This window comes from Centruroides vittatus, unplaced genomic scaffold, assembly GCF_030686945.1.
Source record: "Centruroides vittatus isolate TY-2023 unplaced genomic scaffold, ASM3068694v2 contig_904, whole genome shotgun sequence".
Lineage (NCBI taxonomy): Eukaryota > Metazoa > Arthropoda > Arachnida > Scorpiones > Buthidae > Centruroides > Centruroides vittatus.
The window spans coordinates 1,126,413-1,152,498 of record NW_027122594.1 but is presented as its reverse complement, the minus strand read 5'-3'; the positions used below and the strand labels follow the sequence as shown (position 1 = coordinate 1,152,498).

The window sequence follows — 26,086 nt, the reverse complement described above, 5'->3', positions numbered from 1 at the left end:
TACGAACACGTTCCACGCAGTAAACTCGCAATTCGACAGAATGCAATAAAAAGTCAGTATTATTATCGATTCTTAATACGACTTTATTAATCTATTTAAGCTCCGATTTCCGTAGTTGTTTATAATAAGTAGAGGAATAGATCTAGCAGACACTTATTAGTAACGACGCATATCTATAAAGCCATTTTTTATCTATAAGGAACATCCACGAGTACATCTTCAGCTTAAAAATTTCAAGTAATTAAAAGAGCAGAAAATAAATTTAAGAAAAAATACCGCCGAACACTTAGAGAATCCATTGGAGACAACAGGGATGGTCAAGTAAACATGCTCATAGTGTCGCACTTAAGAAGTTGTAATTCGACAAAAAGCGACTTTGTGCCACTTAACACTGCGATATCGATTCTGATTGGACAATTTACTATATCTATTTATTGTCAGCAGGATCGAGCTCAGTCAATATGGCGCTTTTACTAAGAGACGCTACTAAAATCTGTCACCAATGCTCATGCATAATTTGTCATTCATTAGTGACAAAAGATTTAAACATTTGTTATTTTTTTGCTACATCCGGAAACCCAACTACGCAAGTAGAAAAGTTTCGAAATAATTTAAGCGTGTTTTAAGCACACTTGTGCTTTATTTTCATCCATCCATATTATTAATACTCTCCTTATATTCGACCATATCAGCAGTGTCTATTTTTACAAAGATTTTTCTCCTTTCATCTGGCTTACGAGACGAAATATTACGTCATGTGAACCACTGTTAGGTATTTGAAACTGTATGAAGACAAACTAATATCGAATTTTTCAGATACCGCATAAAAATACGGTCATTTTGAAACGAAAAACAAAATTAATAATTCGTATCATTCACTTGAAAATGTAATAATTACTTTTATAATTGTTTCGATATTTATTATTAAACAAACAATGAAGACGATTTCGTGTATTGTAAAAGCTTCTATTCCGGAATCTATCGTTTAGAATGTTTCGATGTGAGATTTCCGTTTGTATAATTTCGTAGAATAGTCGAGTGCCTGGGAGCACACGTTCGTCTGATGTGGCACCCGGGGTTTCGAATCCAAGACTTGTTGATACAATTACGACGTTGATTAGTATAGGATTGACACGACGTTGATTAGTATAGGATTGGTAGGTATTTACGAGTACCACAAATTCACCCGCTTCGGTTCGAATGCAGTGACGGGGCCTAGGCCTGGAAGTATCCTCATTTTATTCACCGCAAACCTCGGCGCCAGGTAAGGATATACAATTTAATGCATCAATCAGCACGAATTTCACCAATCGAAGATTGCAACTCATCCTTACACGATAACATTCACAATTGAACCATTATGTAGTTTGTTGGTCGCATCCAAACATTTACATATCACGCTTCGTTACCGTAAACGACACCGTCACAACACGAACACTGCTTTTCAAAATCCAACGTCTAGGTGCTCGTCCTGCGAAGTCGAAGCCGTCACGCGATGTTTTCGAGTGGCGGCTAAAGGGGCTCTGGTACACTGAATATACACACTCTTAATCTTCTCTGTGCAACTTTGTCAAGAGAGATATCAGGGATATTTGCAAAATGCTAAAACTCGTACGTATGAAGATTTTAAAAGACATTTTCATTGAAAAGCACGGATGTTGTGTTTAAACTGTTTCATAGGAATGAACGAATTTTCCGATTATCAATCATTTCGACTTTGCGGTAAAAAACTGATGGTGGATTCCTTTCCTCTATTTGCTTAATGTTACTCTAGGTACAAAATGGCGGTTCGTCTCTGACTCCAGCCAAGGCCAATTGATCACTTCGCTAGTAAGGCCGTCCGCCGTAAGGAAAATTGCCGTATTCACACTGTTTCCATTTTTCGCCGCTGCGAAAGATTTTGGCGCTAGTTAACGGTGAGACTCACGCGTTCAGTGAATTGGTCGTTTTGTACTTTTGTGTGCAGGTACATTTTATGAAATTGTGATAATTATATATAGTTATACTTGTATATTGTTATATTTATTCGTGAGTTATACACAGTTGACGGGACTTTCTCTTAAACAGCAGCTTGGTATATAGATAAAAATACATTCATTGTGTAGCTCTCTATCTGACAACACTCAGCACAGTTGATGTTGTAAAGTACAGTACTTGCTGAATACCGTCAAATTTAGATATGTTTTGACGAGAGATTTAACAGTGATCCAATTGAGTCATTCTTTAGCTGCATTCGTCAGTTTAATGGAGGAAATGACAAATTAATGCATGATCAGCATCTCTTACAACGTAAATGATTTTAAAAGTTGGTATCTTACAGGCTGCACAGAATGGAAATGCACCATGCTCTTCCTCCTCAAAGTTGTTACCTGTTATGACAGAAACCAATTATAATGTTAAAGATAAAGTCTGTAAATTGCATGATTCTTCACTGTCTATTTTGCAAAAATTGCAATCTGTTACACAAGACTGCAGTGTTCCCTGTACAATTGAAAATGCTTCTCTGGCAGTTATCAGTGGTTATTTAATTAGAGTTCTTGAAGAGAAGGTTGCATGCTATGAATGCCTCGAAATCCTCAACCATCCTGCAAATAATGGAGCTCTTTTTGGCTTATTGATAATATCAAACCAAGATAGCGGACAGCTTCGTTATCCGAGACCAGCGTTGGTGGGAGTGATTAGAATTCTTACAGATTTTTTGATGATGTAATGACATACACAAATCCTTGTCAGGCTAGTTTGAAAGTTAAGCCGATAAAGGTCATTTTGCCATACTTGAAAAACTGCTCTGTACTGTGGTGTAAGGCTAACACTGATGGTGCACATTCAAATCACAATAATCGCATGTGCAATATTATAGCAACATATGGTTAGTAAAGGGCTAACATAAGCAAGTATGTTAGCCCTTTACTAACCAATTGGACTGGACAATTAAGTCAAACTGTGGAAAAAGTTCTCAGACTGTATCATAAGCCCACTTCTAGAAAAATATTAAAAGTCTAATGTAATTAAATGTAAATATTAAGTCTAATTCATATTGTAAATTTCTGACGAGAAGGAAGCTAAGTAAATTTCTGTTTTCTGCAGTTTGTAAAATTCATTCAAAAACAGTGTACACTTTATTCAATAAATTAATTTTTTTTTATGTAATAAACTTCTGCTTTTTCTATAAAGAATTTTATTTATATTAGAGATGTAAACTGAAGCAATGTTACTTTTACCATAGCTATACTTTTAATTTCAACTTTAAAACAATATATGTTGCTTTTGTTCACAATTCTACGTACTTCTCCAATATTAATTATAATAAATTCTTACCTTCAATCGATATTTATTCTTAGTCTTAATTAACAAAAGTAATAATTTTATAACATTTAATACACAGCATTTTAATAAATTATCATATATGGTCCGAAAATGTGAAATTTTTTATAGTAGACACTATAGGTAATCTAGTTTTGCTAAGTTTGCTTACTTTTCGAGTAAAAAAAAAATATATTTAAATTAACGATTAACTACTGGTATCTTTAAGAATCGAAAAGAGATCATTAAATTGTATTAGTGTGAAAAAGTTTATATTTTCCATGCCAAAAATAAAGGTGTGAACAATACTGTATTACCGTGTATTATTTCGCTTTTTTCGAAGCATTCCCATGCATTTTTCACAAACCAGGAAACATCGTTTGCAGCAGCTCATTTCTTAATTGTCAAAAGTTTTGATCAATAATGAGAAAAATACTTAACGCAACGACGTCTCCAAACTCCTCTATACTGAAACGCTGACGATGGATGGTCACGATCATCAGCGCCACAAGCGGAGAGAATATCAACTGGCCTTGCTCCAGCATACAGAAACGAAAAAACAGTGGGGACGCACGTTTTCTAATACTAACATATTCTAATAATTTAGTTGCTAATAATTATAGTAATTTATTAGAATAGGTTAGGTTTAGAAAACGTGCGTCCCCACTGTTTTTTCGTTTCTCTATGCTAAAGTAAGAGACGAGCCGCCATTTTGGCATACAAAATGGCGTAGGTAACAAAATACCTAGGGTTTTTTATGGTAAACGGGAAAAAGGTTCTTCTTATTTCCTATTTACAAAAAAGTATGACGCTCAAAGTAACGAGCCGAAGACTTTTGCAGTGTAAATTTGTAATTTTGTTTCCCGTGACCGGGACCGCATTAATGCATGAGCATATTTACCGTGAGCTATTTTACTTTTATATCCGTAACTTTTTAATAAGTTTTGAAATAAAACCGGAGACATCGTATCTAGTTAGAAATCATTTTAAAAATATTTTCTTTGTAAATAAAGTAGTTGTGGACTTTATTTCAACAACGCTAAATATAAATAAACTAGTAGCCCGGGACGCCCCTAGTGGAAGTTCTAGCAGCGGCGGTGTCATTAAAGCTTTGTTACGCGGTCGACTATCTTACGTAAGGGATAATCGACCGTTTCCGAACACATTTATTGGTGAAACCAAGTTGGAAAAGTAAAGCTCAGCAAAAACATTAAAGTATAAGAAACTATTGAAAGTTGTGGCATAAGAATAGTTAATGCAGATTTGACTTTAAGACTCAACACGGGAATACAGTGCACATTACACGGACTACAACTACAGGAAATTTTGAATGAAGCAACGCCGCCATGATAATAAATAGAAAAATAATAAATTAATAAATCAAAATAAATTTTCGTATTTTAAACTGATTTGAAATATTCCAAGTCAGTTTAAAATAAATTTTTATTCTAGTTCTGTGCTCTTAATGAAGTACAAGAACCTTATGATTACCCAATGAAAAATTTCTTGATCGCTAATCCTATTTTTATCAAAATATTACTCACATTTATATCCGAAGCAATTATTCTCAAAAAGTGAAGCAAAAAATTGTAAAGTTTCTTTCGCATTCGAAAATCGCCCACTTACAACAAAGAAACTGAAACAATGCAAAAATATATTGTTGTCGATATTGTTGCGTTTCCGCGTGACAAAAATACCTATTTTTGTTTATTTATTTTAATTCGATGCATATTTATTGATTTATTTCTGTCTTAATGATCCTTATTTTTTAAAAAACTCTTTCTACCGTGTGGAACTAAGAAGGGCTCTTTTAGGAAGTCCATTATGAATTCAGCTAGACCCAGAATGGGGCGCCCCTATTGGGCGTTCAAGGCATTTCGTTACAGATTACAGACGGAACCAATGGCTTATATATATATAGATAACAATAACTCCACAATGAAGCAATGAAACTTTGAGATATAATTTATATATTTGAGAAATTTTTATAATTATTTTATTAATCTATTATATTAAATAATAAATAACGATTCATGCTTTATATGTTATATACCTTGAAAATTTTTATTTATTCGTAATGGTTTGGTTTGAAATTAAGCAAATATTATTTTCCTAATAAGAATACAGTGAATTTATAGTAAAATGTCTTATATATCAATAACGTGAAATAATTTTGTAAATTTATTAGCACGCACACGGAGATAAAAGGGATTCCGTGCTGTAAAAAAATTAGAAACTGCACTTCGAAACGCGGAAAGTGCCGATTCCATAAAAAGGCGCGGAGTGTGCAGAATTCGACTATGCGGAACGAGAAAAAGAAACGTACGAAGGTGTGCGACGAGAAGAATGTCCACTGGGGCAGACCTCGTAAATTTGCAGTCATAGGAACTTAGCAAATGCGAGTTTTCTCTTCTATGCCATTAACTAAGTATGTTAGAATTAAATTAGGAGAGACGCTGGGAAATCGACGAACGTTTAGACGTAAATTAATACATAGTTTTTCATACTTACGAAATAAAACCCTTGTTTCCTCTGTGTTTATAGCAACATCCAAGAAATTCATCTGTTGTTGTTGTTCGCCTTCACTTGTAAAATGTAAATTTTCATGTAGTCTATTCGCATAGTCTTCAATGTCTTTAGATGAAACTGTTTGAGAATCATATACCATTATCATGTCGTCTACATATCTTGCATAATATTTAATACCTGTTAACTTGGAAATTCTTTCATCTATTGTAATCATGTAAATATCAGCTAATCTCGGTCCGATGACCGATCCCACGGCAATACCTTTTTTCTGTCCATAATACTCTGTGGAAATTTTAAAATAATTATTATTAAATATAAATTCTATAAGTTTTATTTCGTATTCAGCAAAACAAAATTTTCGCCACCGTCGCTCTCTTCCTATCTGCTTAGTATATACAAATTCTATTTAATTATAAACCCACATTATTATAGTATTTCACATTTGAATTTTTAGTAAATATAAATATAAATAAGAGAGGCTGTTGCTTGATTTTGACGATAGCTGTAGTATGTTGTTTTACACGTGATAAAGGCATTTAAACGCCCAGTGTACCTTTGTAATTGACACACTGAGAATTTTTAAAGCAATGTACAGGGTATAGTAGAAAAATGTTTGCTTGATTAAAGAAAAATTACTGCGCCAAGCAATAAATTTTATTAGACGAAAAAAAAGAGGTAGGTGTAAGAATAAAAGACAAAAACTAGTGACAGTAGCACCCGGTATTCCCAGGTCGTCTTTGTCTCAAGTACTGACCGGGCCCGACGCTGCTTGACTTCGGTGATCGGACGAGAACCGGTATTTTCAGCGTGGTATGGCCGCTGTCGAAGACAAACGTCTTTCGCAGCATCACTTATGCATATTCGTATGCCAATTCGCGCCTCCAATGTCGCTTTTCGTCCTCCTTCCCATCGCGTTCCACGCTAAATACACTTTAAACCGGGTTTTCTTAAAGCGCTCGACAGGGATCCATGGAAAAAAGTTTATTAAAAATTGACAATTTTACTAATTTAATAAGACTTATTATAATGCATCTGTCTAGATATATGTAATATAAATAATAAACAATCGAAAGATCACACCAGCAATTCTTTTATTGTCACATGGTCGCAATGCCGGCTTGCAATTTTTCGTTTATTTCATTTAAAATATATGCTCTCCTCCGCAAATCAGACCCTGTACATCATACTTTACTTTTAACGATGGAGTCATCTAGTTAACTCCTTTAAATGGAAAATTTTTCAATTGAAATAACGTCACTTCCGGTTTTTGCATCGGACACAGTTAGTACATAGTCGGGCTCTCCTGCTGCCCATATCGGGTCTCGTCTTTCATCAATCTAACTTCGTTCTTGAGATAAGGAAAAGACCGACAGTCTACAGTTTTTTTCTGATTGCAGCCCAATAAGCGTCTTGTTTGCTATTCCTATTATGATTACGTAGGTTAACGAAAACATCTAAAAAATTTGAAAGCTTAACTTTTGCAAATTATTACGGGGTCGACGGCCGCCTTCGACCCTTTCTTGTGTCTTCTTTCTTCGCCACTGGTGGGCTTAGATTTTACAGAAATACGGTAATCTTGTAAAAATTATATTTTTATTCATCGTTATTATTTTGACTGTAATTTAAATGACGTCATATAAGCAACCAACTGCAATCGTTTCTTTTGTACCAGAGAACCTTATTTTCTACGATCTTGTCATTTTTCGATCTGAGAGTGATATGGTCTGTACGGCGTGTGTTGAAAATACGTTTCTGTTGACACCGCCCGGTATCTTATGGTATCAAAAAAGATTGTCGTCATAGCGTTGTGGTGTTTATTTATCTTATTTATCGTAGTCATTCACACAATCGTTGCTTCTACGAGACAAATTACTGGCACTGTTAATCTGCAATAGAAAATTGTATGCTGAGTAAATGAATCTAATAATCTTTATCAAATGAGATTTCAGATCTGCGGTAGTAGTTTCTGAAATCATAACTAAGCTTATTTAAATTTACAAGATTATAACCATTATTACTAGAACATATTGCTCTAGGCCCAGTAATGGCCGAGTAGATAACAACTGATAGTTGCTGGCTGTTTCGTGTCTCACGACATACAATACTCTTGTTAAACTGGCCACTGGAATATTTTACGTTTTCTTCACGTGTCTAACACATGAAAAGGAGCTCATACAAAGTCATTGCGGGAGGCACATGCCCATCGCTCACGTGTCGTGTTGCCGTATCACGTATTGCTAAAGTGAATGTAGTTTTTCAAACAATGTTGTGTAATCCAGATCGATTAGTGATACAACAACTGAAATATGGTGAAAAATATTGTATACGAAAACCACACAATTGCTAAGCAGAACATTTTAACAGGGTCAAAATTGACAACTAATGGTCGATATGAAAATCTTATTTAAAAATTTTACACATCTTTTCGCTCTGAAAGATGGTTTTTCGCCATCTCTTAGCCTTTTTGGCGTTGGTGCATCGAGAATTTATTTATTTAGGAAAGTCGCTAGTGAAGGAAGTGAATGGTTTCATTATCGTTTTCACTAGTTGTTGAAATACAGATCCTTATAGTAAAAAACAGAATTAATACACTCGTGTATATCAGTTGCTGTGTTCTGCTAATTGTATGAGAAGAGCATTAGACGAAAGCCACGAACATTCATAATCTGAATGTCTCGAGAGTTTTTAGTGTAAAACGCAGCTCCCATTGTTTGTTGAGAAACGAGAGTTTAATGTGTTTCTTTACAGTACATTGTTGTTTGTTAGGGAGGAAAATTCACCGACATATAGTGTTCAACATAAATCATGGACGTTAAGATAATGTGACCAACATTAGGAGTGAAATGAAGAGATCGGTAAAAAAAACAATGAAGCACGTGGATGAGGCACACTCCCTCTGCAAAGGGAGAGTGCCTCATGGGAAGACTTCTACGGGAAACTTGCTCCTATTTAGGGCATCTGTTAAAAATCTCGGCAAACTTCACGTGACTAGCTTTACATAAAAGTCTTTCCGGGATGTATCCTCTTTGGCAGATCGCTAAAATGTCGCTTTGCCGTAACCAAATAAACAAAACCAATTTTGACGTGCGATTATTTATTGTAACATTGATGGTCTGAAAATTTTCGTCACAGTATTTTCAATTCTTTTAGTGGTTATCTTTTGCCCCTGTGCATCATACTTTTCCTGTTAACGTCTAATACAGGACACTTTTCAAGTATGTATTAGTACAGTCACTTTTCAAGTACTGTCTTAATTGGCATCGTTAACCATTCTTTCCAATAATTTTTGTAAACTGTGTTCGTATTTTTTACCGGATTCTCATCTTCTGGTGTTTAAAAACAAAAGCATTTTATCTGGGTCATTTGAATCGTTTTTGTATATTGTCATCGTTAAAAAAATATTACTTATCTTATGCATGTTTTTATATTTTATGGTAAATTTATTAAATATTATATTATAAAAGTTATAATTTAAGATTCTAGATCGTAAAATATAGCTAAAAATCTTAAAATATTATTACCTATACTGTAAATGGCTGTGTATTGTGTGTTGATCCTCATCTCTTATATAAAATGTAAAATCAATTTGAAAACAGTTTCTTGGTAATTGGTAATATACCAATAAACACAGTTACTAGAAAACTTTATAATTAAACTAAACTGAACTGAAAATTTCCCATGGTGTGCATTTTTTTTCTATTACATTATTTAAATATTATTGAATATATTGTAGAAAATAATGCATATGTATTGTTTTTCGACGTATACAGGAGGATAACTTTATGTTTTTTTCAATGTTTTAATATATTTTACTCTAAATAAATTAAGTTTAATTAAATCTGTTGCGTTTATTACAATGGAAAAACCTGTAATAGTCATTTCTATACAGGTAGAGTGTCAGTTATCAAGCAAAAATTCTAAATTACTGCAACTATACGTCACTTTCAGGAATTTCAAATAAATTACGAAATATTCTTTATTATAGCCACAAAATGGTGTTTTTTCGAATATAAACAAGTAAATTATACGCAAAAATGGGTTTTTACGTATAATTTGACATATTTATACAACGAGACTTGAGGAAGGTCCTTTGTAAATAGAATTATAAATAGATGGGAAGTGTAATGGGACCTCATTTTCTGTTAGATTAAGAAATCAATTGATCACAATAAAACAAATAATACTATAAATTATTATTATAATACTAATATTAATTAGTTTTTACTATACGATAAGTGATCATTCTTAATGAAAAAGTATTAAAAATTTATGATAATTATATTTTTGCGGGCCCTCGACACTTGGTGCTCCAGCGATTAAGCCCTATTAGTCTTTATGTAGATCCGTCCTTGCCTTAAAACCACTCTCACACAAGAAAAATCGGAAAAGTAACGCGGAAAAAAGAATACAGAAAAGTAATTCTATAGTCGTTCCGTCCGAAATGTACACCGGATCCTCGTCAGATCCGGAAAAGAATTTAAGCAATTGGCTGTTATTGTAATGATGTCACAACCGATGTAGTCAAGATGGAGAAAAATGCTATTGTAACATTTAGTTTGCATGTTTGTGTGTAAATGGGCGAGAATTTTTAAATCTCTTCTATAGACGATTCCATAAAATCCCGATTGCTCTTTTACTTCAAATTCTATATTCTTTCGAAACTATTATGAGGACGAGACCAGGCGTTGCCCACTGCCGAAAGACTCTACCATCGCACTACATAATCCATACCTAGCTAACATCGGGGAGGGAAAGATTGTCTATTCAGAATACAAGTAAAATGCCCGATTAGTAGAATTGCAATTGCCAAAACACAGTCTAAAAGAAGCAGGGAATAGAATAAGCACCACAATTAATATATAAGTTATATTAACATAACAAAAACTTTTATAAACTATAGGAAAGTGTAACAATTGCATTCAAATTGCCCCAAAGGAAAGTGTAAATTGAAACTTTATATTATATGCGTACATTTAGTAGATTGATTTATTTTCCCCCGCTGTCTGAGTACTTTTAATGCTAATCTGTTCATATTTTAGTAACATTATTCATAATCAAAACATAATTTTAGGCAAGAAAAAATCATCCACTCTGTCACGCTATTAGAAACACGTTATTTATAAAAACGGTTAATGTTACTTATGGTTTCAAGATGGCGGCTCGTCCCTGATTCCAGCAAATAGAAGAAGGGAAACAGTGTCCTCACTGTTTCATTGCTGTAATCAGACGAGCCGCCATCTTGGAACCATAAGTAACATTAACCATAAAAACAAATACATATTTTTAATTTATTTATGAAGAAATAATTACATAACTTAAATTCGATTTACTACACTGACGAAACGTGTTCAGTGTTCTTCTCAACATTTACAATACCAAAAAAAAAATATCATTCGTAAAGTCTTTCGGACAATACAGGAATTGTAGGTACTTTAATATTAATTATTTTTTATTGCTAAGGTAAAAAGTAATTGCAGTTGGAGTTTACATATTTAGAATAGTCAATTTTTAAATCAAAAATCTCAACCTTTGAAAACATGATACACGAGGACTCCAAGACTGTTTTTGGCTATGAAATCGTGATAAACACTAGTTGACATGTAAATAGCGGCTTTATTAACAACAGGATAACCTCCACTCAGAACGCCAATGACAACGTGTTGACCCGAATTATCATACTTTATCAAAGGTGAACCAGAATCTTCCTATAAACAAATATAATTAATTCATTAATTAGAAAAATGTACATCATCACCGTCCAAGAACGTAATCGTTTTACATTCATTAAAGCTTTTCCAGGTGTTGCCGTCAGTATTTCTCGACCAGTTGTTTTAACACCGGGGTATTTCATCCATCCACGTTTTGGATTCACTAACTGTACATCTGCCCAGTGGAGATACGAAGTTCTTTCACCTGAATTATATTAAAAAATTCTCTCTATGATCGAAGTCATTGTGTTGAATCATTAACCAATGAATTATAATTTAAGTTTATAAAAGTGAAAATAATTGTCGTATTCTTTACTTCATCTTGTATTAAGCATTAACGCAGAGATATTTTTTAAAAATAAACAAACAAACCTACCTTTTTTAATATACCCCCAACCGACAAATACGGCATAACCGGAAGTAAATCGCAGACCTACTGCAGCTAAAGCTGCTGGTTGAATATTTAGTGAAAGTTCGATAGGTTTATTAAGAAGCATAACGGCGATATCATTAAGATATTGTGTTCCATTATAAGATGGGTGATAAATGATTCTATCAAATAATATTCTACGTCCCAGGTGTTTATTAACGTTGCCGACTCTTCCATATAAATCTCGAACTTCAACACTAATGCAAAATAAATTATTTTATACATAAACATTAAAAATAAATAAACAAATAAGATTTTAAAGCGTATTATAACCTCTTATTTACGCGTTTAAATATAATGGTTTTTCAATGGGAAACCTTTTCAAAATTTAAATCTTCAAATTTTAAATTATTTTTATATAATATTAACCACACGAGTATGTTGTTTATCAAATTAGATTTTTGTCTAAAGAGTTCAATAAAAATTCAAATGAACGTACCCATCTATAGAATGAGCTGCTCCGAGTACTGTTTGTCTTGATATTAATGTAGAACCCCCACGAAATTCGTCATTGCCACCTAAATTCTTGAACAATGCTACCTAAATTAAATAATTTTATATCTACAAGGTAAATTATTATATCTGATTTTTAATAAAAGTTTAAATGAATAAACATACCATGTAAGGAAATTCTCTATCACGAGCAATTTCACCTCCGATAATCCTCCGTTGTCTTCCTAAAAATGTATTAAATTATTTGATTGTTAAACATGGAATTTATTCTTATTATCTGAAAAATACAATGTTTTCTCTTCTACCTGATTTGGTTTCACCTTTCTCGGGAACTGACAGGCAGTATATGACACTCGGGAGGAAGAAGAATAATCCAAATCTGTAATTTATAAGTATTCTAATTATAGATCCAGTCACGTAAATAAACACATTGTAGTAAACGAAACTCCGCATCACTTTGTATTTCTCGACCTCTACCCCGTGGGTATCAAGTAAGCCTATTAATTATGCATTGGCAAGGCTCAAATGAGGTCCAACATTACCGGAACGTAAACTGCCAAAAAAATTCCCGGTGTTTTTCAATAGCCTGGATTCGATTCGTGAGTTCCCTTACTGCGAGAACTCGCATTGACTTCTGCGGGTCAGAGATTTTTCGTCTGAAATATCACAATGATGTGGAATTTATGGCTTTTTATGGCCGACAATATGTTCGTGTCAGTACTAATTTCTTTAAATTAAATGAAAATTTTGTATTCTATTAGTTTAATACTTATCGTAAAATTCGTATAAAACTGTGATTTAACGTATTAGTTGAAAAATTTTGATGTAATTCATACCTTAATACGTCTTTCATTTTGAGGATGTCACGAAAAAGCGATTAGTAATTTAAACGTCGTTATCTGAAATAATAATGTAAATATTATGTATACAGTTTTGCAAATAACAATGCAAACTTACGAAATCATTTCATAATCATTTTGCAACAGCAATAATTTCAATAATGAGTAAAGTACAATGAAATGTTAATTTGTAATATACTTTTGTATTACACAGTTCTCTTTTAAAAGAGAAAATTTTAAACATAGATACTCTTCTGAAAACTCTATTATCCTCTGAAACATGATTAATGAAACTTTGTTCATTATTTTGAATGGTAATTGTGAATGTTGGCCTTCGAGTGTTCTTTTAAAGGATCAACGAGAGGTAACGGTTCGGTTTCGTCTATACCAGGGGTGTCCCCCTGCTGTAAGAGCTAAAAAAGTTGTGAACAAATAAGCTTAATTACTTGTTTACAACTTTTATTTTTGGCCATTATTTTCTGTCTTAAATACTAGATTTATTATACAGATAATAAAGGAATTACCATCAATCTAGATTTAAGGCAGATGTTATTCGCCGGAATAGAAGTTGTAGAAATGTGTATATTACTTTACACAAAGAACTGAGATATTAAGTCTTTTAAAACACTGATTTAATAATAGTGTAACGGGAAATTAATTTGAGAATTTCTAGATTCTTGCCAAATAATTACGTCTTTATCTGATGAAATTCATTGAGTTGTGTGATAATGAAAGTTCTAAGTTTATTTTAAAATTTATTTAATTAATTAAGTTTAAATACTTGTTTTTTTATTACTTATATAATATTTGAAAAAGTTTAAAAAAAATTTACTTACTTTTCTGCCGTCTAAATTACTGCGAAACTTTCAATCGATAAGCATTTGAATACAATTAAATGCTCTATTTATACTGCACGTGAGAAAATTAATATGTAACTTGAATTTATATACATTATATCGTTTAGGACGTTTAAATGTATACATATTTCAAACGAAATTAAATAAACTGTTTGCTTATTATAAATACGGCATTATAAACACGATAGTGTTTGTAAAATAATATTCTTAGTATGATTTGCTCGCTGTATCCTGAAATTGATACGTGTTTATACAGCTGCGTAACCTCGTATAAATGAAGAAAAAAGATCTGTAAAGAACATTTTTGCGAATACTTTCAAACACAGAATTTTACGTCAGGTAATATTCTTTACACTGTTTCTATATATGAAAAGTATTTAATAGACGAATTTAACAGGAAAAGCTGATTAAAATAAACGAAGTACACTATATCTGTTGTTGAAATGTCTCGCAAATACATTGTGAATAGAGACGTACTGTACTTTTCCATTATTTTTTATTCGCGAAATTTGTGTCTTTCGGGCATTAACATTAATTATTTGTGGGATTCCAGATTGTGTTGATTCCGTTCTCATAATGGTTTTAAACACTAGGAGTAGACGGCCGGATGGCCGAGCGGCTAAGGTGGCAGCCTACCGTTCTAGGGGACCCGGGATCGAATCCGAACAGATCGAAAAATCCCAAAAGATTTTTCGGACGTAGTCTGTCCGGATATGTCAGGTCCCGTTCCTCACCACTCGGCCGCCCCATTGTGGACCTGGCCAAACCCATAATGGACTCGCTAAAATAGGTCCTCTTAGTGCCCACAGGGCGGAAAGAGTTTTAAAAAACACTAGTAGTCATCGTCTTCTCTCGTTTCACTACCTTATATTCATAGTTTTTCATTAATTCTACTTTCTCTGTGACAGAAAAGAGTGTCGTGTTATTTTTTCTATGCCCAGAAGATATTGTTTCTGTGGTTTGGTTAGTACTTTAAATCATTAAACTGTGTAACGTTGTCTAAAGAAATATTGAAACTACCGTAAGTTTTAAATGTTTCAATTTATTCTCTACATTATTGATTAAGTGCATTTAAGTCTGATAAATGTAAGCAAACCATTTGCACTTTGTTTGACCAGTACAAAAAGAACAGAGTATAGACTACTTATATTGTAAAAGGGATGAGAGATAATAAAATCTATAGTAATTGATAAAAATGGATAATTTATTAATCGAAACGTACTTTAATGGAGAAAATGCGTTCGACTTTTATAGTTAAACACAGTGTAATCCACACAGAAATACCAATGGAAGTTCTCCCCATATTCTTCATAAAATTCACCATCTGTTCAGAAAAATATATAATTGTAGTATAAAATTAATCAATAAGATTAAAATAAATTAATTATATTTTCAATTTAAATACCATAGAGAATCTGGATAAAGGAAATTAAACAATCTGATTGAAATTACCGTAAAGCTGAAAGGAAGATTAAACAATATAGATTTTATATGAATTCGGTTTTACAAGCATTAAATAATACCAAAAATATAAATCTGGATAAACCGTTTTTTATTTTTCTATTTTCTAATATAAGACTTATTTTTTACTGAATTATTTCTGCTTAAATAAGGAGATTCGGTTTATGACGTTTTGTCAACTGTTGTGGCTGCAATTGTAACAATTGCATCAAAAAATTCAACTTTATATAGGTTAAGTTCGGGAGAGAAGAGCCATTTGAATATGTCGTCGATGGTGTCTTTTGTTCATGGTGGATGTGCATAATACACTGTTCTGTTTTTGTGACTTTAGCACAAGTATTTTATCTACTATACTGTGAAATACAAATCAGATGAGTAAAAAGTAGTTTCATATTTTAGATGGTAAGATCATACTCTACTTATCTGATAATTTTGATTAAATGGTCCATCTATCCCATATCCCATAGTGATATGGGATAAATTGACCACTTGTATATTGCTTTCTTAGTTAATAACAAATTCGTTTATGTGCCTTTCACATTTACACTATTGCTTATTGTTAGCAAATGTCGCCAGCATACTATAGAGCAATTTATTCATCGGGTATTGTTATAAATAAGAAAAATACGGCAATTTTTAGAAAGGTGGTCATCTTTTTCGGATTTTCTATGCAATTTCTGCGTTCTCTCTTCTTTCTAACGATCTAAAATACTAGTGAAATATATATATATATATATATTTATTTATTTATTTTATACTTGTGATACTATAGATAAACATACCCTTTCAAGGTAAACAAAACAATAAGTAATTTAACACAACAATAAAACTCTCCCTCTTGATAAAAATGAGCCAAATTGGGCTGTAATTTGAAAAATTTGTAGACCTATAAATAAATTCCCACTGTCGTCCGTCTGTTTGTCTGTTTTCCTTAATCTCGAGAACGGAGTTAGATAGACGAAACTGAAGACAAAATGTAAAGAACGTTGCGGCAGTAGGCCCCGATTAACTATAAAAGGAACTCCGATGCAAACCGGAAGTCATGCTATTTGAAATCCTCTGAAAGGAGTTAGATAATGACTCCTTAAGTGGAGAAATTTTTGAATTGAAATGATTAAATTGATAGCAGCAGAGTCCTACTGGTCATTAACAAGAAAAGTATGATTTTCAGGGAGCAAGACACTACTAATTTGAGAAGGAGAGCATAAATTATAAATAAATTTATTTATTTATATTTTACCTGTTCCCGTGATCTTACTTTAGACTTATTTCGGTATTAGCTGCCCGTTCTTGTGATTCAATCAGAGAATCTTTTATAACTTCTCTACGTTTCTCTGTATCAATTTCTTGTTCTTCTGATCTATACTTTGGACTAAAACGCTGCTTTTGCTTATTAATTTATTGTTTTTTTTTTCCTAGTAGAATTATAAAAGTCAAGCTTTTTTGAAGAACGACTTTTCTTTGTTTGGCGGAAATTTATCAATAGGTGACTCATCGTTTGTACTATTTACTTACCTCATTACGTAACTCGTGTTTGAACAGTTTGCTTAATGATTCAGTTGATCTTTCGGAGGAAGTTCCAGAACTTCAACTGCTTATTGACGATGTATGGGATTCATTACAGGAACGTCTGGATGAACTTAAATTGAGATCCATAAGAGCTTTTTTTCGCAAGAATCTCTCAAAGTTTCGGATGTAATAGCATTCCAGAAACTTCGTCTTATACTTTGGTGGCGAAATATTGATAGAAAAGTGTTTTCATACTCGAACTCATAATGGGTTTGCTATAAAGGTCTTAGTAGACTACCCCAAACATTACTCTGAAAGGTTGAAATTATTCTAGAAAAGGATAATTACCTTAGAAACGGCATTACTGGTCAAGAATGAACACGATACAAACTCCTCAAGTGTTTTTAATGCGCCCGTTGACGAGTTACAACTAATTCTTCGTATCGTGGTTGCATCAGCTAACGTTCAGAACGCGTTATGGCTTTTCTTAAACACCACAACGCGTTGTGGTCGTTTTTTTCGCTCAATGAGCGATTTCGGTCTTTGAGCCTAACATAAATAATGTAGCATATACAACAATGACCCATACGCATTCTTGAATATACTACAATAGAAATTTCGTTAAGTTTCGTGTGTACAGTGCAATTGCTGTCAAAGTAAGAATTTTTAAAAATTTCATTTAATTTGTAAATGTAACGATTATAAAACCTGATATAATTGACTCCAGGTAAAATGCCAGAATAAATTATTTCGGTTTATAATCAAAAAGGTTAATGATTATATTAATTAAACATTACAACGTTGATAACGAAAATAGAGTAATGATTGGTAATTTGGTGATGCCGGTTGCCGAATAAATCACCAAATTAAAGATAGGAAGTTTGGGTTTTCACGACGGATGGTAAGAAATTTTTGTATTTGTACACTACTTTAAATTTTTGTACGTTATTGTAGCGAGAGCCTATCGTATGCGAAAAAGAAAAGATTTTACTTGAAGTTGCTGATTTTAGGGAAAATCGTACATTTATGATTGCAACTGAGCCTTTTTTGTATTATTCGAAGTAGTGTTCGAATTTGTACTTCGAAAATCAGAATTTTTAGGCCATTGTTAAGACGATGACGATAGTAGTATGGCTGCTATTTCCTTAGCCGCTGGTCAATACGTTTCCCGATATTTAGCTTCGAAATGAATTTCTAGAACGATAGTTCATATGATTTTTCCTCGTCACTATGAGAAATAGAAACAGAAATATTTATTATGTTCGCTGAAGATAATCAGTATTTTCATATATGTTCTTTGTATATATATAACATCGCTACACTACCTAAAATACTTGTATCATTACGTAAAGACTTATTTATGTGCGACATGCAAAAGCGAGAGGTTTGAGAATAAGTAGCGAAATAAACGTAAGTGTAAATGTTTTCATGAAAGGTTAGAGAATCATTTTACCTTTTTACCTATCATCAGCGCATTACCTCCACGTGACATCAAATTAGAGTTCTGACTACCAAATAATTTGTGCTTTATACTATTTAAACCGAATATGTTATGTCAAACATAAGCTAAGCTAAGATAACCAAATATGGTTTCAGAATAAAATAAAAACCATATTGTTTTTATGACAGCGATCTACCGAGCAAAAAGTAATATCTGCTAGTTTACTATTTATTATTGATTTTAATAATTAATGAGAATTAGAATACGTTACTGTGTTCTAACAGATCAACGAGATTTCGCTTTCTTAGACTCAATCTATCAATTGAAATTAAATGATCTAATCCTTAAAATATCGCTTCTCTTGTTGAAATTTGCATTTTCTTTAATTCAATTAAGTATTAGAAACAGACTTTGGTTATATGTTTCCCGAAGCCTTCCTGTATTTGTGAGGCAATGCAATCACATTGTACGGCTTCATTCTCTCGAACTACTGCTTTCTAAACATTCATATTAAAACTTAGTGCGCTCATTCATAACAATAGAGAATGTAGGATGTAAGAGTGAATGTGTTGCAAATACGCAACAAAAGGGTATTCTACCGAGAGAACATTCTATCAGTAATCGGCTCCTATTTAGATGAACGGGTGAACGACATCCGAAAAATAGCGTGGCCAGCAGTTAGATAAGCACCAACCCTCGACCGACAACTAATGCACACTGGTTTTATCTACTCGAGTACTGGTAAACCATAGTCACATAGTCTAATTTAATAAAATTGATAACATACCCAATAAAAACTGATTTTTAAAATATAATATAAAATTTTGTATAATTAAAGCTCAAACATTAAATAAATCACAACTATGCTCTTAAAACATTTTATTTTGTTATGCTATTTGGTATTTTTTGATACTTACAGATATCAATTTGGTCTTGTCTTTTCACTTTTATTTGTGAGATAATGGAATGTTTTTCGTTTAAGTATTGTTTTATTTTGTGCCTAAAGGATGTATGCCGAAGCTTCATTTACATTTACTTTTCATTTAAATGAAATACTAATCACTTTACAATTCTTCGCCAAATTTCGACAGTTTGAGTGTAACTTTGAGTTTGAATAATTGCAATTAGGTGTTACACACTTCAAAGATGAAAAATCCCATTTTACAAGGAAAAATCCATATTCCAAAACTTATTTTGCAGCAAAAAAAAAAAAACCCCCTTTTTTCTAATGGATTTTCAATTATCCAATGATATACAAATACTTGTACATTTATACAAGTATTTGTATAAATGTACAAGTGTACAGTGATTTATTTAATACTTGTACAACCGAAGTAAGTTCCGATTGGTTAATGTAACCCTTGGTGCCAAGATGGCGGCTCGTCTCTGATTCCAGCAAGGAAACAGTGGGACGAACGTTCTAACCTAACCTAACCTATTTTAATAATTTGGTTGCTAATAATTATGGTAATTTATTAGAATAGGTTAGGTTAGGTTAGAACGTTCGTCCCACTGTTTCCTTGCTGGAATCAGAGACCAGCCGCCATCTTGGCACCAAGGGTTACATTAACCCAAATAATTTTTAAAAATTCATAAGTACATTGTAGAAGTTTCTAAAGAACTTATTTAATTACATTTAATAGCAAATAGCCTAATCGCCGATATTTTCTTTAAAAATTCAACGAGTTTCATAATTTTCTCGGCTTGCTATTATCCCCTCCCTTAAATACTAGACTTGTTGTAATTCCTTTATGACTTGTATAATAAGTCTAGTATTTAAGGGAGAGGATAATAGCCGGAAGAGAACTTGTAAAAATATGTATATTACTTGATAGTAAGCATTGAGATATTCGGTGCTTTACAATACTGATTTAATAGTAGTGTAATGGGAAATTAATTTGAGAATTCCAAGATTGTTGCCAAATAATTATGTGTCATTACCGCATGAAGTTAATTGGTTTTATAGAGTGAAGAAATGTTTTAAGTAGACCTATGATAAATATTTATCTGTTATTAATTCACATAGCTCGTTAAGAAAGACAATATTCTGAAAACCTTTATAGATTAATGTAGAAAGTCCGTTTAGAGACAAACAACTTTATATTAATTTATGTATATAATCGAGACGAGTTGATAATAATAATAATAATAATAATAATAATAATAATAACTCTCCTGTGGTCACCACCTGGTCGTGGTGGAAGAGCCCAGTAATTTTACTGATCCATAGGGCAATGCAGGCTGGAGCACAAGCTCCTGGTAGGGACACCCATGCCAGTAAGGTCTATGGGGAGAAATGAAGCTAAGAGTGACCACACACCCACATTCTGTGGAGATATATATCATGGTAGTAACCAGATCTAAATGTGATACCGGCTCGGACGTCGCCCGGGTTAACAAGGTCCGCGTTCGTGAGTTAGGCAGAGGCTCACGTTCGAAAAATAGGCCACAGTCTCCCTTGGTTACCGGTGGCGAAAGCAGCACCGGCCCAAGCATAGCTACTGCAATGCCCTCAACAGATGTGAGGAATCAACCCAGCCTTGGTGTTTCTGTGGCAATGCATCCACAGACCACAAAGGCTGGAAAACCACGCCAACGGATGAAATGGACAGTAGAAATGAACGAGTTTATCATCCGTACTTATTACACTATCACAAAACTCGAAACAAACATGACAGCATACAGACAACAACTACACCATAAATTCACACAACAATATCCTCACCTCACTGTTACCGAACAAAGGGTTGTTGATCAAAAAAGAACAATTATACACAACAACCTTATCTCACAAACAACACTTGAACTTATCAAACAACAGGTTGCTGATCAAATACATCAACAGACAGAAACATCTAACATTAATGAAGATCATGTAGCCTGTCAGGATAATCCAGCAACAAGCATTGATATAACACACATACAACAATTACCACTAATGATACTACAGACACTTCCTCATCCATCACTGATAACATAGACTTGGATTTAGTTAATACGCTCTCACTTATATTTCAGGAAACACTCACTAAATATACAGGTACAGATCCCACACAACGACCACGAATACCAAAAATCAACACGTCAAAGGAAGTAGGAAAAACACTAAATTATGTAAACACTCACTTACTACCACACTACATTCATTCAATTTCTACACTCGCAGACATTCATACATTAGTTTATGCTGGGGCAGTCACAGTAGTGACACACCGTGGACTGAAAGTACAGTCACAGACAAATACACAGAAAACACAATACTATCACAAGCCTGCCTGGCAGAGAAGAATAGAAACACAAATAAATGACATTAGACAGCAATTAGGCAGGCTGACACAATACACTAAAAACAACATAACACCCAAATTAAGGAAACAGCTCAAAAACATTTTCAAGAAAATAAAAACACACACAAAACACGAACATCACAACACACGCATTACAGAATACATTGATACATTAAAACAAAAACTTGCTGCCAAAGCACATAGACTCAAATGATACAAAACATGTACACTACGAAAACAACAAAATAAATTATTTACAAACAATGAAAAACTCTTTTACAGACAAATTAATAACAAAGCAAACACTGATACACAGCACAGTGGCACACCAACAGAAGAAGAACTCACAACATATTGGTCTTCTCTTTGGTCCAGTGCTGTCACGCACAATGCTGATGCAGGCTGGATCGAGGAGGAGAACAGAAACTTACACAACATACCAACTATGCCCTGTGCTGAAATAAACATACATGATTTCCAATACACTGTTAACAGAACACACAACTGGAAGACACCTGGTGTAGACAACATTCACAATTTCTGGTACAAAAAGTTTACATCACTGCACCAGGAACTAGCTAAACACCTAACACACATCATCATCAATCCACAAGACATGCCAAATTTTCTTACTCAGGGCATCACCTACATGAAACCTAAAAACAACAATACCACAGACCCCACACAACTACAGACCAATTACATGTCTTCCAACACTCTACAAGTTATTGACATCCTGTATCGCAAACAAAATATACAAACATATTGAAGAACACAACATTCTTACAGAACAACAAAAAGGTTGTCGTAGAAATCACAGGGGATGCAAAGAACAGTTACTCATAGATTCAGTCATTCTACGGCAAGCACACAAACAACACAGAAACATACACATGGCATATATAGACTACAGAAAAGCATTCGACAGTGTTCCACACAGTTGGCTGCTACATATCCTACACATGTACGTACAAAATACATCCATCACTCATTGCATTCTTTCAAAACACTATGCAGCACTGGAGAACAACACTACATCTCAGGGTTAGTAACACTTCCATACAAACAAACCAAATTTTTATTAGGCGAGGAATTTTTCAAGGAGATTCCTTGAGTCCTCTCTGGTTCTGCTTAGCCCTGAACCCATTATCCAACATGTTAAACAACACGCAATATGGTTACAATATCAGACACGAAAAAACAACACAGTTTACGCTGTCACATCTCATGTACATGGATGACATAAAACTTTATGCATCCACACAAAAACAACTTCATCAACTCCTACAAATCACACATTCATACACCAAGGACATACAAATGGAATTTGGCCTAGATAAATGCAAAACAGTTCACATAGAAAAAGGAATCCTGAAGAAAGAAGATTTTGCACTTGAAAATGGAGACGTTATTGAATCCATGGAAGAGGGCGAGTTCTACAAGTATTTAGGATTCCAACAGGCCAAACTAACAGAACATACACAAATAAAGCAAAGATTAATTAAAGAATACCAAAGTAGGTTAAATGCTATTCTCAGAACACAATTAAATGCAAAACACACAGTTAAAGCAATAAACACATATGTCATCCCAGTACTCACATATTCTTTTGGAGTTATACATTGGACTCACACAGATCTTGAGCAACTCCAAAGGAAAACAAGAACAACACTTACTAAGCATAAACAACATCATCCTAAATCTGCCACAGAAAGATTAACCCTTCCACGTAAAGATGGCGGACGTGGCCTGATTGACATAGTTAACCTTCACTACAAACAAATACAGTCACTGCGAGAGTTTTTCTACAAAAAACAAGAAACATCACAATTACATAAAGCAGTAACTCTAGCAGACTCGAATAACACACCATTAAACTTACACTCACATCATATGGACACAACACAACATATAAAAAGCATAGACACCATTAAGCAATCGTGGGCTCGAAAGGCACTCCATGGCAGGCATCCTTATGATCTGGCCCAGGATTTTGTTGACAAAACTGCGTCAAACAGCTGGTTAGCTCGGGGATGCCTCTTTGGGGAGACGGAAGGATTCATGATTGCCATACAGGATCAGGTCATAAATACTAAAAACTACAGAAAACACATACTCAAAGATGCAACACTCACAAATGACACATGCAGAAAATGTCACATCATGCCAGAAACTATACAACACATCACTTCTGGTTGCAAGCTCTTGGCACAGACAGATTATTTACACAGACATAATCAAGTAGCAAATATAATACACCAAGAGCTTGCAAAGAAACACAAATTAGTAGACATCCACGAACCATACTACAAATACATTCCACAGACAGTATTGGAAAACAACACGCACAAAATGTACTACGACAGAACCATAATCACAGATAAAACAATTTACCACAACAGACCAGACATCACACTCATTGACAAACACAATAAAATCACATACGTTATAGACATATCTATTCCAAACACTCACAATATACAAAACGCATGCACTGAAAAAATTAGCAAGTACACAGAACTCGCCCAGGAAATAAGGCATCTGTGGAGGATGGATAGGGTGCTTATTGTACCTGTTGTTCTCTCCTCTACAGGTGTCATACCACACACACTACACAAAAGCCTGGGCACATTAGAATTGAATAGAAACACATACATCACACTACAGAAGGCCACTATATTGAATACATGTCATATTGTGAGAAAATTCCTGAATACAGACACACACACTGATACACTTCTTTAATTTCTGTTTTGGTTACTATGCCTTGACTTTGGTCCGGCATAGTACACAGCCACCGGTGTTAACCGAGCATATCTCACTTAACCCAACAGAATAATAAGCGCAAAGCCTAAACGGTTAATAATTTAAAAATTGTTTTCAGAATACCCGATGTCCACTCACACATCATTTCTTGTGAATCTTGGCTTCCAGAGAATATATTTATTAAGAATTATAACCACGTATGCTGATATTGCTACGGAGACTGGCAGAATCCTGTGAAGTGTCTTAGGATAAGAGTCCTAACTTAGCCTAATAACATTAATATGCATGGTTATAGTTCTAAACTGAAATACTTTTGGAAATCGTGATTCATCAGAAGATTTTTCTATTAACTAGTATTTCAATTTCACAAATGTGAAAATTATTTTGATTTAAGTAGCTTTAGTTAAAGTAAATAAGAAAAAACTCGAAAATAATACCAAGTAAATAGTAATTCGGCGGGTGTAATTAATCAGATCCATGTTACAACGCACACGAGACACTCACTCGTTTAATTACATAACACAATTTCTAGAAATAATAGCGAGGTTGAGGCCGAAGTTTTCAACGAGAAACGTGTACGTCGGACGTTCGGCGCCACCTGTCTGTAGCTTAGAAGTTTGACACTAGCGTTTGAAACGTCGGGCGTGATTCCACTGACGTTCCAAACGCCACTGTCAAACTTCTAGGCTTACGGGAAAGCAGCGCCGAACGTCCGACGTACACGTTTCTCGTTGAAAACTTCGGGCCTCAACCTCGCTAATAATTTAAATATCATTAAATCATCGTCTCTGTCCACATCGCGACAGAAAAACGAAGTGCTTATTCTATTTCGATCACACATTTTCTTTAATTTAGTTTCATATCACTGACAACGGTCTTCAATTCAAGAATTTGTAAATCTATCTATATACAGGGTGTCCATAAAGTCCGTGCGAATTTAAAAAATTATAACTTTAGTAGTATTTAACATAGAAAAAATCTGTAAAAAGTATTACAAAGCTTAACGCACCTAGTTTTAAATAAAATTGTTTACACAGTTTCTAAATCAGAAATTTCATAACAGATGGATTGGAAGAGGTAAACCATTTTGTTGGCCTCCACGTTCGCCGGACTTGACTCTATTAGATTTTTTATGGGGACGTGTGAAAGCAATAGAGTATGCAACCAAACCTCGATCGTTAGAAGACTTGAAAGCGAAAATAACTAATGTGATTTCAGACATTACTGTAAATCAATTAGCAAACTTTTTTTTAGAAAACTACAAAATCGTATTATCCTTTTTACTAATGATGGTGGACATGTGGAAACTTAATAACATACAATAGAACAATAAAAAAATATATAGATTTTCTTATTTCCAATACATTCTACATAATTTCTCTATAACAAATACTGATAAAGTTATAAGCAATAGGTAGAAAATCACCCGATTTGTGACCGGAAAACGGGTAAATTTTGTTCGGTGAATTTCTGGCCAACAAATACGGTTCCTCCAGCTCGGTA

The 26,086-nt window shown here is 33.6% G+C and overlaps 1 protein-coding gene and 1 pseudogene across 1 annotated transcript; both read right to left on the bottom strand.

Moving 5' to 3' along the window:
- Positions 1-6,537: 6,537 nt before the first annotated feature.
- Positions 6,538-6,656, bottom strand: LOC136984148 (5S ribosomal RNA; annotated as a pseudogene).
- A 4,628-nt stretch (positions 6,657-11,284) lies between these two features.
- On the bottom strand, positions 11,285-12,796 carry LOC136984129 (trypsin epsilon-like). The gene is made up of 6 exons (XM_067281065.1): positions 12,729-12,796; positions 12,589-12,643; positions 12,410-12,510; positions 11,917-12,167; positions 11,612-11,745; positions 11,285-11,537 (listed from the first exon to the last, which is right to left on the bottom strand). The coding sequence occupies exons 2-6, from the start codon at positions 12,589-12,591 to the stop codon at positions 11,355-11,357; spliced, it is 672 nt and encodes a 223-aa protein (XP_067137166.1). The 5' UTR covers positions 12,592-12,643; positions 12,729-12,796; the 3' UTR covers positions 11,285-11,354.
- Between the last annotated feature and the right edge of the window lie 13,290 nt (positions 12,797-26,086).

What these genes read in the sequence shown, in the direction of transcription:
- LOC136984129 (XM_067281065.1), bottom strand. An exon ending in GCAGCTCATTCTATAGATGG is followed by an intron (nt 12,168 to 12,409) that starts GTACGTTCATTT and finishes ATTTTGCATTAG; the next exon opens with TGTTGAAGTTCGAGATTTAT. An exon ending in TTGGGGGTATATTAAAAAAG is followed by an intron (nt 11,746 to 11,916) that starts GTAGGTTTGTTT and finishes AATATAATTCAG; the next exon opens with GTGAAAGAACTTCGTATCTC.